Source organism: Peromyscus eremicus, chromosome 20 (genome assembly GCF_949786415.1).
Source record: "Peromyscus eremicus chromosome 20, PerEre_H2_v1, whole genome shotgun sequence".
Classification (NCBI taxonomy): Eukaryota; Metazoa; Chordata; class Mammalia; order Rodentia; family Cricetidae; genus Peromyscus; species Peromyscus eremicus.
Window position 1 is genome coordinate 17,433,477 of NC_081436.1, and position 18,544 is coordinate 17,452,020.

Here is an 18,544-nt window from a genome sequence, read left to right on the forward strand (position 1 = left end):
TGTGGGCACTGCCAGGGAAAGGGTTATCTCACACATAACAGATTTCCAGACAAGGAGAGGTCTCAGACAGATAACTCAGCCTTCCTTTTGGAGAGAGCTGAGGCCCTAGGGAGGAGAACAGGGCTCCCCATGCCTGCTGTGCCACATGGGGGCTCCCCATGCCTGCTGTGCAGGCCCCGTGTAAGGGAGACAGCCACAGCAGCCCACTCCGGCCTCCAGCAAGCCCCAGAAACAGTGGTCAGACGTTCGACAGTTTTATTTAAGGCTGATCCTGTGCAGCCTCCATGCACTACACTGTGGAAGAGCAGCTCCATCAGGGCCCTCGAGGCAGACCCACAGCCAGCAAATGCTTCTGGTATACTGGAGCCCAGCGCAGACACTCCCTCCTCAGGTGGCTCTGGAGCCAGCCAGCCGGACCACTGGTTCTGGCAGCACCAAGCCCATCACTGACCATCTGCCCCAGACTTCTCTAATGCTTCATCCCAGCAGCTTGGCCTTTGTCAGGGTGTGGGGTGCAGGCCTGGGCTGTCACTGGAGACCTCGGGAGTCACTCTGGTTCTATTCTTGCCCTTCTGGAGTGTGTAGGCAGATGGCCCTAACCGTAGGATTTTCCCGCTGCCAAGACACTCACCACCCTTGTAGAACACAGCAAACTGGAAAGAGAGGGGTAGGGGAGAGTTACAGTGTGTGTCTGACTCCAGGGCAGAGCTGGCCAAGCTCCTGACCTGATGAGGAGAGCCATGTTGAGGCCCCGCTCCACCTCCCACTGCCCCACTCACCTGTCCCAGGGCGAGGCCCCGTACAGCCTTCACAGCTGTCACCCACACAGTGCCGTCCTGGTTGAGTGTCAGCACACAGGGCACTGTGGGGAGAGTGGAGATGGGGGTGGGTCTGCTTTCAAGGCCAACCATAGCCCTGGGGGTGCAGGGATGCCCAACCTCCTTCCTGCTGGAGAAGGACCCGACAGTGCCCACAAGGGCTCAAAGCAGCCCTGGCTATGGACGTGACACCTCAGACTAGCATAGACTGTGACTCAATCCCTCGTCCTAGGACCCAACTACCAGCAAGTCTGACAAAATGATATTCCTGTACATTAGTCCCCTTTCTGTGGCAGGCACAGGACAAGGAGTTCTGAAGCTACATGATATCAATGATGGGGACTTCCTGATGCACTCAAAGGAGTAGTACCCATGAACACAGCCTCTCTGGTTTAATCTGACCCCAGTGACCTTAGCAACAAGGATCCCTTCCATCCAGTCACCTAGTGCCATCTGGTGGCGGAATCGGAAATGGCACTCCATCATCTTGTCTCTGACCAAGGCAGCAGGTGGTTCCTCAGCAATCCAGTGCACACGGTTGGTCCTAAGCAGGTCCCTGTACAAAGCTGGGTGGTCTACCCGGGGAGCCTGCAGAGGAGAATACAAATGTTGTGATCCTTTGAGGGGAGCAGCCCTCACCCCAAATCTCTCAGTAGGCATCATTAATTAGAACAATCTAACAGCATATCCATAACTGATTATAAGCCCAGCCCACATAGAGAATCCAGTTCAGCAGCTGAAGGGTTTGTTTACCCTGGTTTTCAGTTGAGAAAGAAAGAAGAGAGAGTGGGCCATCATGGGGCAGTAGCAGGGGGCAAGTGTGAGATTCCCCCCACCTTTTGTTACCCCGCACCCCGTCATGTTCTGAAGATTGTTGTCTATCCTAGAGTTGTAGGTCAGCCACACGTCTGGCCTCTTGGAAGGGCCATGGATCCCACCACCAGCAACAACTGGCTGGGGAAAGCAGGGGCTGAAGGAAGCAGGTCCCCAACCACCTGGGTGGTTGAGAATTGTGAGGCTGGCCCTGGCCTGAGTAGTTTTCACACGCAGGACTGGTTCTGAAGTTCCTGTCCCCACCACCACTAGTCTCTACACAAAAGAACCCTGGTGACGCCAAGGGCGGCCAAGTCTCCCCTGGGGCAGAACCAGGAGCACCAAGTCCTGAGACTCTGGGTGCTAAGACACTAAGGTCACCTGGGCCCTTGAGCCAATGACCTTTCTGGCTTTTCTCAGGAGGCCCATCTGAGCTTAGGCTAAAGATGCCTTAATTCAAGCCTGAGTAGGTGTTTCCCATGCTGCTCTTCTAGAAGACTTCCGTGATGAAGTCTGCGGCCTAGGGGCCTGTGGGTCCTCCAGCATCTCTGACCGCACCAGCTGGCTGGCAGCTCAGCCTGCCCGAGCAAGGTTCCCACCCTTGCACTCCTGAGAGCTGGATCCAGTGAGTCTGTCAGGGTTGGGGGCTGCCGTGTAAGCCCAGGCAGGATGGCAGCAGCACCCACTCCTCCATCCCACCCAGTTCATAACCCAAACATCTCTCGATGCCGTCAAGCCCCACAAAGCTTGCCCTCCTGGAGAATTTCTGCTCCAGAGCCTAGGACAGACAAGGATGGGCCAGGGTCCCATGTGACCAAGGGCATGGCTTGGTCCTGGCTCAGCCTGGTTCCAGCCTAACTACCTTAGCCCACAAGGACTTCCAGGACCCTCCCATGGAGGGTAAGTGGGAGGGATGAACAGGCACTATGACAACCTCCTCTCCATTAGTTAACTTTTCCAGTTATCTAATCTGAGTCTCATCCTTCTTTGCAAAACGGGGCAGTTTTTCTAGAAATGGTTGCAATGATTGCCGCATGGCCAGCACACAACAGGAGTCTAAGGATGTTTTATATGAAGACCTCCTGTTACCTTACAGCTGTCCCAGGAGCTATGGAGCACAGATCTGCTGCTCCAGGCCCTTGGGCACTCCAGTACTGCCTGTTTTGTTGGCACACTACACAGTGAAGGCCAATCTCACTCACCACAAGCACGTCACCCTTGACGCTGTCCTTCTCCACCACGTACCAGGGTTCTCTCAAGCCGCTGATCTTAGCTCTCTGGCCCAGAGTGTACAGGAACCAACCTATGAAACAGTGTTCCGGAGGGCACATCTCAGCCCTCATAAATGGGAGGTGATGGATTGCTCCAGGGCATGCTGACTTTAAACTGTGATTCTCTTGGCCCTAACCACACACCCGTGCACATTCCACCTAAGGTCGGGACTTGGGGGCTATGACAGTGACTAGGATGGTACTGAGCCGGGCACAAACGCCAACTCCTTCGTCTGGTGGCTCTCAAAGGTCGTCGTGCCTACTGAGCACGTTCCTTGCATCTGCACCCTACACCCACCTCGTCACCAGCTTTACCTCTTCAGGAATGGATATGTCCTGCAGAGACAGTCTGGCAGGACTCACTGCACCCTGGACAGTCCAAAGCCATGAGCCTCCAAACTGCTGGCTGCTGGGGACAGTGGGACAGCAGCACTGTCCCCAGTATAACACGTAGTTCAGCTGGGTCTTTCCCTGCTCCCTCCCCAGGGGTCACACATGACAAAAAAGTGCACCCTGACCTCTAGCCAATCTCACAGATTGGGTCCAGACATCAAGTCTCAGGAGGCATGTCCCCTCCAGTCCATACTGCCTGTCCCCACATGAGCACTGTAAGCACTTGGGACTGGCTCTGTCCTCACATCCAGCACAGTGCAGGTATGGTGGACCTCCTCTGACTATGTGAATGGCACCCATATGGTCCTCAGTTGCCTGGCTATGAGGTCAGCTACATTCTTTCTCCAGTGGCAGTCCTGCAGTCTCCCCTGAACTCCCATGGCAATCAACAACATGCTTTTAGGAATGTGAAACAAACACACACACACACACACACACACACACACACTGTGGGAAGTTCTGTATGGCAAATGTGTTGCTAATTAGTCGATAAATAAAACACTGATTGGCCATTGGCTAGGCAGGAAGTGTAGGCGGGACAAGGAGGAGAATAAAGCTGGGAAGGCTGAGTCAGAGAGACACTGCCAGCCACCACGATGAGAAACAGCATGTGAAGATGCCAGTAAGCCACGAGCCATGTGGCAAGGTATAGATTAATGGAAATGGATTAATTTAAGCTATAAGAGCAATTAGCAAGAAGCCTGCCATGGCCATACAGTTTGAAAGCAATATAAGTCTCTGTGTTTACTTGGTCGGGTCTGAGGGCAGGTGAGAGAGATTTGTCCTGACTGTGGGCCAGGCAGGAAAACTCTAGCTACAAATGGTGCCCAACGTGGTGGCAAGAGTTTCCACCTAAAAACTGAGAAAAAAGATTCTAAAACGGAGCTAAAAACAGATCCTAATTGTCTCTCTCAAATGAGTGGCAGCTGCCGGTTTGAGCTACTGGCGGGTTCCTGGCGTGCATGCTCGACCTGCAGTATGGCGGGAATAAGGCCTCTGCAAGTGGCACATTAAGTTGCGTGGTAATTTAGACTTTGCAGGTACAAAACGAAAAAAAAGAGGTTTCTGGGCTACACGCTGCTTGGATAAAAGCATAGACTCACGATAGCTCCCAGAGCTGGTGGTAAACCACCACCATGTGGGGAAGCTGAGGTGGGCGGAGCCAGCAGTCACAGCTGCTGCAGATTCATAGCAATAGATTCACAATAAGACAGATTCAGGTGTAATAGTTTACAATGTGTGTAAAATATACGTAGGCTTGAAAGAGAAAAAGGAATATATACAGTTATATAAAGAAATAAATAGTTTTTAAAATAAAGTCTTTAAAGAGACAGTAAAGGTAGTATAAAAAATAAGCCACGTAAAAATGGATATTACACAGAGAATCTGGATTGTGTTGTCTTTGGGATTTTTAACTGCAGAAAAACATTCGATTGTAAAAGCTGTTGAGTTATGCCAAATGTATATTTTAAAGATACCTTGACTTCAAAATTTGGATATAAGGATATGTTGCTTTGGAAAGGAGACTCTGTTTTTGTTCCCACAGAAAGCCAGAGGCTATGGATTTGTTCAAGATTAAGATACATCAGGTTTGACCAGCCAAGACCCCTTGAAAGGTCTCCGATGACACCATGGCCCAGATGATCCAACATCCAGAATGGTTTCAAGGCAACTGGCTCAGATGATACAGCCTCACGGACTACTCCATGATCCTCAAATTTTCTTTGTGTCCCCATAAGATAAAGCCCCCCTCCAGCAGGAAGTAGTAAGAGAAGCTACGCCCAAATTCCCAAATTATATGTAATTTTACTTTGTTAAGGTTAAAACCTTCCTTTTTGAAAAAAAAAAAAAGGGGGGGGGGAGTGCTGTGGGAAGTTCTGTATGGCAAATGTGTTGCTAATTAGTCGATAAATAAAACACTGATTGGCCATTGGCTAGGCAGGAAGTGTAGGCGGGACAAGGAGGAGAATAAAGCTGGGAAGTGGAAGGCTGAGTCAGAGAGACACTGCCAGCCACCACGATGAGAAACAGCATGTGAAGATGCCAGTAAGCCACGAGCCATGTGGCAAGGTATAGATTAATGGAAATGGATTAATTTAAGCTATAAGAACAATTAGCAAGAAGCCTGCCACGGCCATACAGTTTGAAAGCAATATAAGTCTCTGTGTTTACTTGGTCGGGTCTGAGGGCAGGTGGGAGAGATTTGTCCTGACTGTGGGCCAGGCAGGAAAACTCAAGCTACACACACACAGAGTCCAGCTCTGAATACCGGGATTAAATACAAGATAGAGCATCACAGCACACACAGTTCCTGTCAGAGTGACCGCTCATGGCACATGTACCCACCCCAACCTACCCCTCAAGTCCTCCATGAGCCTTCATGGAATGGACAGGAGCTAGCCCTGGCCTTTGGTGCCCAGAGCTGACAGGACTCACCTTTATGTGTTCCCAGAACTGTATTATCCTCGATAGAAATAAACTTTCCAGGCCGAGGCTGCAAATACTGGAAGACAAGTTTCATCACTACTGGAGACCAGGCCCAGCGCAGACAGCCACTCATGTCAGAGGACACTCACCTGAAGAATGAAATGCTCGAAGTTTCTTTTACCAATGAAGCAGATGCCCATGCTCTGTAACGAGAGGAAGGACAACATGATGTGAGCAGAAGCCAGGAGGCAAAGCAGGGAACAGAGAGCCCCTGGACTAGGAGGGCAGCAGCATTGCCAAGCAGAGAGCAGGCTGTGCTGCGGGAAGCCCAGAACTCAGCACAGACACAAACAGAACTCAAGGGCCTAGGGACTGTCTTGTCTTTCCGAGTTTGGCCCCAAAGAGATGCTATCAGGTAAACACACTGCATTATCTGCAACTAGACTGCTGGAAAATCCGTATGAGCAATCCAGAAGAGCAAACTAGACTGTTCACTGCTGGAGAGCCAGAGCCCAAGGCAGGAGCAGGAAGCAGGCGAGTCAGGGAGGAGACGGCTGCAGCTGGCTGAGCCCAGCTGAGAGACCAGGCGAGAAGCTGGTCTCCCCAGGACTGCACTGGGCAAGCAGCTCTGCCATCAGTCCTCAGTGTGTGCCCCCATAGCACAGGGCAGGAGAGCAGGGATCTGCCCCATGCATTGACTGCAGTGACTCCGTCAGTTCCTACTGTGGAGAAATGCTGTCAGATGAACAGCAGGGAAGACAGGAGAACAGCGAAGGGACATTCTCTTTGGCAACGTGGGCTTTTTGATAAAAGGCACAGCCATGCGTGTTCCCAGAAGACTGGCATAAACAGTGGCTACAGGTGAAGCTGTACCAACTTCTAATCAAACCTGGACTACCGGGGCTTCTCAGAGGATCCCAGCTCTCCCTCCACAGGGGTGAGCCTGGTTTCTAAGATGCAGTGTATGACTGTCCTTGTAGGGGAGCTCTGAGAGGTGCAGAGGAACTGTCTGCTTGGATAGGCAGCACTGTGTACAGAGGGCTGCAGACTCCTGTCTCATGGGATGGACCAGCATGGCTGCTCCCTGCCTACATTGACCTGGCCGACGAAGCCAGCTGGCATGTCTGCTGAGAAAGCAGTCGGCCACAGCAGGCACAGGAGTTGGGGGGAGGAGGAGGATGGCCTCAGCTGCTCCTCACCTGCAACTGTGCTCTGTGGTTTGGCCTGATGGGGTCCTAGCAAAGGCACCCCAGAGCCCAGCCCTGCCTGTGCCATGACAACATGGGTGGAAACATTCACGACTCAATGGCAAGCTGCTCACCCCTACCTCCTTCTTCTGAAGCACATGATGCAGTCTATTCTCTGCAGCTATTTTCCTTACAAAATCTTTTGTTAATTCCCCCCAGGGGGAAGATGGTTCTTCTCAGGGCATCCTGGGAAACCTGGCTGAGAAAGAAGGTCTGGTCTTTAAAGCTGTCAGCTGCTTGGAGAAGTTTTACGGCTGCCAAGAGTAAAGAACAAAAGTCATTGCAGGGACACAGATGATGACTCTTTCTTCTCACGCCCTTCTGTGTGAGCAGTTACCCCCAGTCTGCCCAAAGCAAACCCATCTCAAAAGACTGCGGGGAAAAATACCAGCATGGCTAATGTACAGAAAATGCTGGCCCCTGGTTTATCTATAAGGAACAACACAGGAAAGGGAGATTTATCCCTGCTTGTGATTTTGACTGTAAGACTTTCAAACATGAAACACCATATGAAAAAAAAAAATGTGAAGTGAGAAGCAATGGTCCTAAAATAAATCTAGTCACATGTGGGAGACCGGACCAGACGGCTCACTTGGAATTATGCTGAAGTAATGTCCACAGTGTTACCTGCACACAGGCTCTGGCCTTCAGCCCAGCCAGAGGGTGGAAACAGTTTTGCTATAGGGTCCAAACTGACATCTGTCGCCAGCCCTGCTGTGGTTTCTCTGACTTTCCAGGTAACTGTAAGGAACTCTTCGTGCATGTACACAGCTGTGAGTGACACTGGCCCTGGTGTCTTTGGACTGAGAAGGTGGCCAGGTAAATTTCCCCGGGAAGACAGTTCCTACTCAGGTCTGTGGGCTGCTGGGGCTGATGGGCAGACTGCTTCTCCCACCCTTTCTCACACACAGTGCTAGGAGACACCCCAGAGTGAAATGTGGAGCACTTCACACACACCAGCTCGGTTTTGTGTGTGTGTATGCACATGCATTTGAGAGCTTGTCCATGCCAGTACACGAGTGTGGACGTCAGGTGGCACCCACTTTCCTTTCTTTTTTGAGATGGTCTCTCACTGGTTCGGAACTCACCAACTAGGTTAGACTGTCTAGCCTATCTCTCCTCCCCAGTGCTGGGATTACTGACATGCCACCGTGCCTGCGGTTTTTTAAATAGGTTCTGGGACTCGAACTGAGGTCTTTACCAGCGAAGCCATTTCCTCAGCTCCACACAGTTTAAACCACTGCACACTTCCTACACCAGCCAGCAGTAAGCATCATACTGCCTGTAGGTTTCCACCCGCTGGCTCTCACATCTCCTGTGAAGGAGAATTTCCCCCATCTTTACAGGAAGGACTAAGGTCTGTTAAACAGCTGTCCTACAGACTGAGCTGCCTCCCATTTCTGTCCTGTTACTTGGTCAAAAACAATGCAATTGGCTGAAAATAAGGCTAGAATTCAATCTCTGTCCCAAACCAAATTCTCTCAAACAGTATTTGTGTGCATTTTCTCTTGGTTCTGAGTTATTTTGTCCTGGATTCTTTCTGACTGTTTTTTGTGCCTCCCAAGTGCTGGGATTACAGGTGTCCCCACGTCCACCTTCTGAGTTATGTTAAAACACAATGAAAACCTATGACTTTGAAACAGGAAGCTGGCAACGCTAACAAAAATGCCATGGAGGAAAGAGCAGCACGGAGGTGCATCTGGTGAAGCCTACTGGAGTTCAGAGCTTCTGTTTCCAGGATCTGCCCTCCGATTCTGCCAGCCACTGCACGCACCATGTTCCGATGAAAACCAGCTGGTTACAAGGTCAGGTCCACAACTACAGCCATCCCCTGAACCCAAGACCTCTTCTGCCTCCACTGGGATGATCCCCTAGGACTCAGACCAAAGCCACAAAACAGCTTTGGTTTGCCCAAAACGCACCCTGGAAACCAAGGCATCATTCAACTACCACAGTCAAGTCACTCCACACAGTGCTGAACTATCTCAGGAGGGTCAGAACAAGCATGGATAGACAAAGGTGAGCATGTCCTTGACACGAGCAGATGCAGCCATTCCAGATGGGAAGTGACTCTCCATCTGCTTGGGACCCTGTTAAAACCACTCCAATTATTACTGTCAAATATTTTCCCAAATATTTTTGGAAGTTCAACTTACTAACATGTAATAACCTAGATAAGTTTCCTGATCGCCTTCCTCAGCTCTCACCCTGGCTCCTGACCAGGGCATCACAATGCTCAACCATAGGCCCTGGGGAAGTGACCCTGCGGCTACCTTTGTCTTTGCAAATCTGAACCTAAACAAACCGGCTCATTAGTCAGGAGCACAGAGGATCGGGTGGGCGGCTGTGTGCTCAGACCCCACCCCCGCCATCCTTCTGAGTGCTCCTGTGCTCACAGAGATTATAGCTCTGGCCACGCACATCAACTTACGATTTCTGACTTCAAATCGGTTTCTGAACAGCCCATCTGGTCTCTTAGTGTGCTTCTGCTCGAAGACTTCCTCATCCTCCAGTGAGGTCCTTGCATAGTGGCCAGTGGCAACAGCATCTGCCCCTGGAGGGTTTTCAACACACAGGGATCCAGTGTGAGACTCACATCTACTGGCACTGTACTGCAGTTTCTGTCACTTGGGAAGAGGAATCCTTAATTAAGAAATGTCTCCATCAAACTGGACTTTCTCCATCAGAACCTTCCTTCCTTCCTTCCTTCCTTCCTTCCTTCCTTCTCTCTCCTTCTCTCTTCTCTCCTCTCTTCTCTCCTCTCTTCTCTCCTCTCTTCTCTCTCTCTTCTCTCTTCTCTCTTCTCTCTTCTCTCTTCTCTCTTCTCCTCTCTTCTCTCTTCTCTCTCTCTCTCTCTCTCTCTCTCTCTCTCTCTCTCTCTCTCTCTCTCTCTCTCTCTCTCTTGAGTAGTCAGGGTCTCTCTATATAGTGCTGGCTGTCCTGGAACTCACCATGTAGACCAGGTTGGTCCTGAACTCCCTCTGTCTCCTGAATGCTAGGACCAATGGTGTGTGGGCCTTTTCTTGATAAATGACTGATGTGCGCAGCACTACACCAGGAAGATGGTCCTGTGTTGTAGAGGAAAGCAGACTGAGCAAGCCATGGAGAGCAGCCAGTAAGCAGCACTCCTCCATGGCCTCTGCTTGAGTTCCTGCCTTCGCTTCCCCTGATGACAGACTGGGATTGGGACATGGAAGCCAGATGAACCTTTCCTTCCCTAAGTTGCTTTCGGTCATAATTTTTATCACAGCAACAGAAGGTAAAGTAGGACACCAGCCTAGAGAAAGCAGCACACAGAACCTGCCCCACCCTGAAACCTGCACAACCGTCGACCCCCCTTGACCACAGGGACCTGTGGGGCAGCCCACTGAGCAGGCGCCCTTCAACTCCTAGTGTGAGCTAACAGAACCTAGAATCTTTAAAGAGCCTTCCAAAGTCAGAGTCGACCTACTCACTCACTCTAGCTCACACACACAAGTGTTGTTTCTTACAACACCAAGGAAAAAGTGAAAACCAAAACATTCAGCAGCAGGAGTCCTGAATCCTGATGCTGCAGCCTGACTGATAAGAGACCACACCCACGACAGTGGAAAGCAGAGGAAAGTGACGTCATACTGTACCCATGACTTAATGTCCAGGAGAAAATGGACAACCTCAGTCTAATTCCTTTGATACTAGTGTGAAATCATAGATAAGCAACTCCTCTTTTTTCACTGGCACTAAGTTTTGGTAAGTGTGTATTATCTTATCATACAGAAGGACCACTCAACATACTTAATCTCTTCTGTCCCCATGCTACCTTTCCACCATGAGACGTTCAAGTGTTGGTACTGCTGGAAACTGACCTGGAAGGCACAGCGAAGCAGACTCCGACCTGAGCAGCTGGACTGCGGGGCTACCACAGGAAGTCTCCAGACAATTAGCACTGTATACAAACTACTCAACTAAGACCTTCGGGACACAACATGACATCTTCTCATGCTCTTAGGGACCGCCACCTATGCTACAAGAAGTGTGGAGCTCTTCTAAGAGAAGCCCTACTACCTCAGAAGCCTAGATTTCAGGTGTTTGACCATCGGGTGGGTTCCAGTGCAGGTCTCAAACACAGAACAGAACAGGGACCCAGAGAGGCAGGGAGATGCTGCAACAGGGAACCAGGTAAGATGTGACACAGATCACCCGGAGGACCACCACACCAGGTCACAGCTTGACTGAACCTCAGCACAAATGCATTTAAGAGGCTAAGTGTCCTTTGGGCTCCCGTGGGCCACATCCTGGACAGGCTGGCCTACTGGCCTGCCCATGTGCCCGCCCACCCTTCCTTCTTTCCTTCACTGAGACAGGGTTTCACTATATAGGCTAGAAGGGCTTAGAATTTGCTATGAAGCTTGACTGGCCTTAAACTCCCAACAGTCTTGCCCCAGCCTTCCCAGTACTAGGATTACAAGTGTGTACTATCGCTTTCTGCTTGGCAGACACTCGAGAGCTCTGCCATGCATCTCCAGCGTTCCCATGGTCCAGCTGAGACAGGTGACCCGCAGGTTCCCACGCCTGCTGTTTCTGTCCCCTTGACTGATGCGCTTTCCTAAGTCACTGACTTAGATCTGATCCACTTCCTGAGAGTCCTCTACTTAAGAGTACTGAGGTGTGTGAAGCCAGCTGCCTGCCACGATGGAGGGCACCCTCTCCAATTGTCACACTGAACTAGAACTAGAGAACAAAGAACTAGAGTTCTTTCTTCTTCAGTGAGTACTTTCCTTCTCAAAGACAAAACTCCACATGGAAAGCTATGATTTCAACAAGCAGATGAAGAAACCCCAATTCCTTACCAAGATTGTCCACGGCGTAATGATAGAAGCAACTGAACTTGATATGCTTATTGCAGATGATGTCAGGGTTGGGAGTCCTTCCTTTCTCATACTCATTCAAAAAGTCACTGGAACAAAGGAAAACACCCTCAGAGCTAAGTGATACAACCCTTAAAAAACAAATTAGTCAAGCTGCTTATTTAATGCGGAATTTCACTTTATTGTCCCCAAACTGTACTCTCCTCCCACGAGAACTTCATTATCAAACCATGTATCAGCCTACCATGTCAAGAGGCTTCTCAAAACTCACATGTTTGAATGAGAACAGCCCCATAGGCTCAGATGTTTGAAAACTTGGTCCCCAGTTGGTGGTGCTGTTTAGGCAGGCTTAGGAGGTGTAACCCCGATGGAGGAAGTGTGTCACTGGGGGGCGGGCTCTGAGGTTTTAAAAGCCATGTGCCATTCCCAGTTCACTCTCTCTGCTGCTGTTCCTGCTGCCATGTCTGCTGCCTGCTGCCATGGTAGACCTTCATCCCTCTGAAACTGTTAGCACAAATAAACTCTTCTATTAGTTGGCTTGGTCGTAGTGTTTTGTCACAGCAACAGAAAATACCCAAAACACTTGTAAATGGACCAAACACTGTTCTAGAACTTTGTATGACTTCAGCTCATTCCTACAATGCTCTTGGCAGGTATGAGCATTATCCTTAATTTAAAGATAAGAAAACTGAGACTTTGAAAAATCAAATAAATTGTCAAAGGTCGTCTAAGTGGCAGAGTTGAGACAGGCCTGTTTCGGCAAGGGCAACCTACAGTAAACATGGACTATTGGCTCTGAGATGTGCAAGGGCTTCCAGACATTGAGCATGGTCAGGGTCACCAGAGACTAGCCCTGGGTGTCTTTCTCTGCAGGAATAAGTGGCTAGCCAAACTTCACACATTCCTGAGACAGATGAGGTGCATGTTCCCCCTTTACTGCTACTCTTGTACCCCACATAACAGCCTCTATTTAAGCCTTCCCTGAAGCGGCTCAGGCCCCTCCTCTTCCGTGAGGCTGTCCGACCATACTCTATGCCATACCATTCTCCCTCCTCTCAAACCAGGGAATTTCCTACAGGATGCTCACCACCATCAGCACCTCTGGTAAAGATTCTATCACCCAACTAGACAGTCAATTCCTACAAAATAGGCCACAATGTGCATACTTTGTATTCTTAGATGTAGCACAGTGTGTAGCATATAGTAAACAGTAATTACTGTGTTTGGGCCGGGCGGTGGTGGCACACGCCTTTAATCCCAGCACTCTAGAGGCAGAGGCAGGTGGTGTCTTGAAAAACCAATAAATAAACAAATAAATATTACTGCTTTTGATTTGATGAAAGTTTTGCTTGTTGTTTGTTTTCAGAAGGCAAGGGCAGTACCTTACAAAACTCCCCCCAACCAACCTCTTGTCGTACTTTGCTCTCTATTGCTATGATAAAGACCACGGCCAAAAGCAACTTGGGAAGGAAAGGATTTACTTTGGTTTATATGTCCTGATCACGGTCTATCTTTAAGGGAAGTCAGGGCCGGAACCTGTGTGGGGCATTTACCCAACCACCCCCACAGTTCCCCAGAGTTTTCTTGAGTGTGAGCAGCAGGAAATATTAGATAGAAGGATTTATTGCGGAGAATATCTCGGAGATAAACAGATAGAAAATAAAGGATAGCCTCAAGAGGGCCTGGAACCTTTTCCAACGGGCCCCAACTGTCTCTGCCCCAGGGTTTTTATAGAGACAACAAGGGGTGGAGCAAAGGGCAAGGGTCCCCCAGCACAGCCAAGTGCAGACCATCCCAGACACCTGCACTTAGGCCCGTGGTCTAATCATCCTCTAAGGGGACCTGCTGGGTAAAGCCACAAGGAACCCGAGAACGGGCTCCCACAAACCTGGAAGCAGAAACTGATGCAGAGGTCATGGAGGAGTGCTGCTTACTGGCTTGCACCCCATGGTTTGCTCAGCCTGCTTTCTTACACAGCCCAGGACCACTTGCCCTTTAGTGGGCTGTATCCGCCCACATCTATTGTTAATCAAGAAAATGCCCCACAGACTTGCCTATGTTTTCTCAGTTGAAATTCCCTCTTCTCACATGACCCTGGCCTTTGTCACGTTGATAAAAAACTACCCAGAACACTCCCATAACCACTTATGCACTGTACATGGGTATTGACACTCATCTCCCAGCACCTTCTGGGGAGACCTCAGCCTTCATTCCTCATGTCAAGGTTCAGAAAAGCATTAAAGAAACTCTGGCAGGTGGGAAATATCCCAAGAAAGAGTGTGAGGGTGCTACGGGGCAGGCCTCTGGTGCTCCAACTTGAGCCCAGTCTCGGCCACCTCTGTGGAGAAGCACTGACCGTTTTTATCCTTCCTTGGAAGAGAGTCACAGTACAATAAGCCCTGCATGTGCGGTGGCCTGCACTCACCTGAACACGTCATTCCAATACTCCTTCACATAGGACACCTGATGGAAAGGGATGTCTAAGATCTGACAAACTTTATACGCGTCTTCACAGTCCTTGTCAGCAGCACAAACACCGTGTTCATCCAGCGAATCCCAGTTCTTCATAAACACCCCTGTCACTTGGTAACCTGGAGAGAGAAGGTAGGGTAAAAAGTAGGGACTTCTATACTCCGAGCAGTTCTGACACACCATCCCCCTCCAGCCCTGATGCCTCTGTATATACTGAATGGCAGTCCAAGCCTGTCCATGTGGCCTGGGGCCTGGCTTACACTGTGGTGTAATCCCTGTAGGCTCTTTGTTCTGTTAAGGCCTCTACACTGTAGTACACTGTGCATTGAAACTGTTTGTGTTCCCAAAGTGAATAGAATGAACTTTCTCCCATTTTGTTCTCTACCTACATATCAATACAATGTTTAACATACACAGCAGGGGCATATCAGATATATGCTGAAATGGCTGAACAGTGAGCAGAAACTCAGATTCCAATGCAAATGCAAGCTATCATTCAGCAAGATGCCATAATGCACACCTATGATTCCAGTATTTGGGAGGCTAGGGCAGGAAATACTGAGTTTGAGGCTAGTCCCAAGCTACATATCAAGATTCTGTTTTTTAAAAAATAAATAAATAAATAAGTCAGGGCTGGAGAGATAGCTCTAGGGTTAAGAGCACTTGCTGACTCTCCAGAGGACACAGGTTCAATTCCTAGTACCCATATGGCAGGCACAGGCACAGGCACCTGTGTGTAAGTCCAGTTTCAGGAGCCCCATGCCTCCTTCTGGCCTGCCTTAATACCTACCAGGCTCACACATGGTGCACAGACATACATGCAGGCAAAACATCCGTATGAATAAAATTAAAAAATTTTAACTAATCACCAGTCAGGTTTTTTTAAAGTAAACTCATTTTAAAAGTTACCCAGTTACCACCTAAGATTTTTACATTCTAAGTCATCAAAGACTTAGACAAATTAAATTATTAGATATTTTACCAGGCTGAGGGGGTAGCTCAGGGGAAAAGCTCAGGCTTAACATGCGTGAAGCCCTGGGTTCAATCCTCGACACCAAAAATGAAAATTAAGGTGCTGGATATTCCATAAGGGCTCTACCATCCACATATTTTATGATCCATCCTCTCCTTCTCTACTGTGATAAACATCCAACCAAATATCACATAGGACAGCACTAGTTCGCCAGCATCTCAGAAAACTCACAGATGCTCAACCTGCATCAAAGCCCTGTTTCTCCTGAATAAGCTGAATGTAAGGAAAGACAGAGCAGCTGTTATTAAAAGCCTCAAGTAGCACGTTCCCCACCCCTCAAAAAAACTCCAGGGATTTTGCTGACAGATCTTTTGACAAATGAAATGCCATGCTCATTAAGGTCATACACATCCCAATCTGGGATGAGGCCCTCTTTTGCATTTGGAACACCTGACTCTGCTTTACCACAGAGATTAACCACGCTGGGCTCAGCTCTTGAGCTAGTCTTGCATTTAACTTACTAAAGCAGAAGACTCCTCAAGGGCAGAGATGGCAATAATCCAATCCTATATCCCCAGAGCCAGTACAATGCCCAGTTCACAAGGAGAGCTAAAAACCAACAAGCTTGTAGAACGAACAGACTCTACACAGAGCTTTAGAACCTCACTATGCCCATGCCATATCTCCTTGGTCAACTGTCTCACAGAGACATGACCCATATACAGGGGGGCAGGCACTCCAGGAGCGGTCAGCTTTCTAGATAGTGCATGACAGAACATCACCTCCAAGAGCCCTCGAGGCCAAAATGAGAGGATAATGCTTTCCCCCTGATATGTCCATCAGTTTCTTCCATGAAAAAAAATCCAAGGATAGAAACGAGATGTTGCAGCCTAGAGGGAGAGAGCCTATGTTTTGGCTAGATTTCTATTATTATGATAAATAGCACAACCAAAAGCAACTTGGAGAGGAAAGGGTTTATTTTGCCATCATCAAGGGAAACTAAGGCAGGAACTCAGGTCAGTAACCTAGAGGCAGAGACTGAAGCAGAGGCCATGCAAGAACACTGCTTACTGACTAGTTCCCCATGGCTTGCTCAGCCTGCTTTCTTATAGAACCAGGACCACCTGCCCAGGGGTAGCACTGTTCATAACGGGAAGAGCCCTCCTATATCAATCATTAGTCAAGAAAATGCCCCACAGTCTAGCCTATAGGCCAATGTGATGGAGGCATTTTCTGAGTTCCCTCTTCCCAGAGGATCCCAGCATCTGTCGAGTTGACATAAATATTAGCCAACAGGGCCTATCTTCCTTAAGTAGTAAAATGATAAATCTGGAAGAGCACAGAACCTACTGCATCTCCCAAAGCATCGAGTCTACAGTCCTCATTGGAAACCTTCAAAGACTCACAGCTGCCAACTCAACATGACCCCAAATTCCCTAATACCCGTGTCAGCTTCAATACCTACATCCTACCCTGGCCAGACCGCCTCCTCTGACTCCTGCCTGTCTTACTTACTGACTCCCCCTGAGCAGCCAGCCCTTTGTAGTGAACTCCGACTGAGCTTCAGTCTCGGCTCAAGTACCTCTGCCTCTAGGCATAGCTTCCTTCCCCTTTTCCCACACAGTACACACGTGTCTGCTGTGCCCATCCTCTCTGGCATCTCTTTATTATACCTCTGATGGCAGCTGTGACTGTAATATAAAATTGCTCCTGCTTTCCGAACTATCCCACATTGCATGGCTAACCCTTTCCATAATACTATGTCATTTAATCTCTCCAGTCACCCCAAATTTGGGGTCATCCCATTTTACAGAGGGGTGCTTAATTAACTGGCTCAAATTCAGGCTCCTTGCCCACGCCTCAGGGAAGGTGATCCCCGGCGGAGGCTCCATAAACAGTCACGTGAAAGCAGAATGAGGTTGAAATAAGGTGGGGCCACACAGCGGGAGGAATTTAGATGGGTAGTTGGTATCAGATCCAGACCCTAAGGTCCTGTAGGGCTACGTTTAGAAGTCAGGAAGAGCCGGGTTGTGGTGGCGCGCGCCTTTAATCCCAGCACTCGGGAGGCAGAGCCAGGAAGATCTCTGTGAGTTCGAGGGCAGCCTGGGCTACAGAGTGAGTTCCAGGAAAAGCGCAAAGCTACACAGAGAAACCATCTCGAAAAACACAAAAAGAAAAACCAAAAAAAAAAAAAAAAAAAAAGTCAGGAAGAAATGGTGGCCGTTTAGAGGAAAGTTTTATCCAATGAAGGGGAAACACATGAATGACTTAATCGGCAAGCAGCTGGCCGTCCTCAAGAGGAGGCCCGCGGAGTCTGCAGAGGCCAGGCCTAAGGCCTGGATGAGCTCAGTTCCTGACCCCAGTGAGGAACCCTGGCCTCACCTCTCCGCCGCAACAGCAGCGCAGCCACCGCGCTGTCCACGCCGCCAGACAGGGCGCACACGACGTGCCGCAGCGCCGACATCTGCCTACACGGCAACTCCTACCAGCAGCTTTGGGGCTGCATCTACGCTACGCCGGAAGTCCCGGCCTCCGGGGCGTCCTCACTCTTCACCCGGCCGGAAACGTGCTCCGCCCACCCAGCGTTCTGCCGGCCTTCTGGTTCCGCGCGGCCGATTGGCTGTGATGTACTAGGCGGGTCTTGTCCCGGAGAGGTCAGCGATGAACTGGACGGGTCGGGCTTCCCAGCCATTACCCGCTGCTCCTGCTCCGCCTTTTCTTCTGTTCCTAACTGTGCTCCCTGGTTAGCTGCACCAGGAACAGCCTGAGCTCTAACAGCCTGGCTTGAGGTCCCAAAGGCGTCCTTGGTGAACAAGGGTGAGGACACCGTCTTGTGTCTGCAGCATAGTTACCAGCTAGAGGGACTGGACTGTCATCACGTTCCTACTGAATTCTAGACAAACTAGATGTCCTGAGAGCTGGCAGCGGGTCCTCCTGGAGCTGCTGCAGGCCGGGAGGGTGCAGAGGCCAGTGGACAGAATAGAATGGACTGTTACTCAGTAAGGTTTTCCTAGGTGCTCGGTCAGCATGTTGGAGTAGGCGATGGGAGCACGGTTAGGAGGCCCAGGGAGCTGGGAAGGGTGGGCCACAGCGTATAGGAGCGTTTGGAGTCCAACCTGGTGCTGTGGCCATGGAAATACCACGACTTAAGTAAGAGTGCACTTGGGGGACAGAGACAGGTGATCTCTGAGTTTGAGGCCAGCCTGGTCTACAGCTTGAGAGTTCCAGGACAGCCAAGGCTACACAGAAAAACCCTATCTCTGAAAAATAAAAATGTGTGTGT

The 18,544-nt window shown here is 49.7% G+C and overlaps 1 protein-coding gene across 1 annotated transcript; it reads right to left on the reverse strand.

Annotated features, from left to right (window-relative positions):
• Positions 1 to 238: 238 nt before the first annotated feature.
• Positions 239 to 17,792, reverse strand: Trmu (tRNA mitochondrial 2-thiouridylase). The gene is given in 12 exon segments (XM_059247607.1): positions 239 to 653; positions 780 to 862; positions 1,262 to 1,406; positions 2,834 to 2,934; positions 5,732 to 5,798; positions 5,872 to 5,925; positions 7,050 to 7,124; positions 7,126 to 7,223; positions 9,401 to 9,523; positions 11,799 to 11,905; positions 14,242 to 14,407; positions 17,644 to 17,792. Coding segments are annotated over 12 exon segments (1,254 nt in total). The 5' UTR covers positions 17,726 to 17,792; the 3' UTR covers positions 239 to 500.
• Between the last annotated feature and the right edge of the window lie 752 nt (positions 17,793 to 18,544).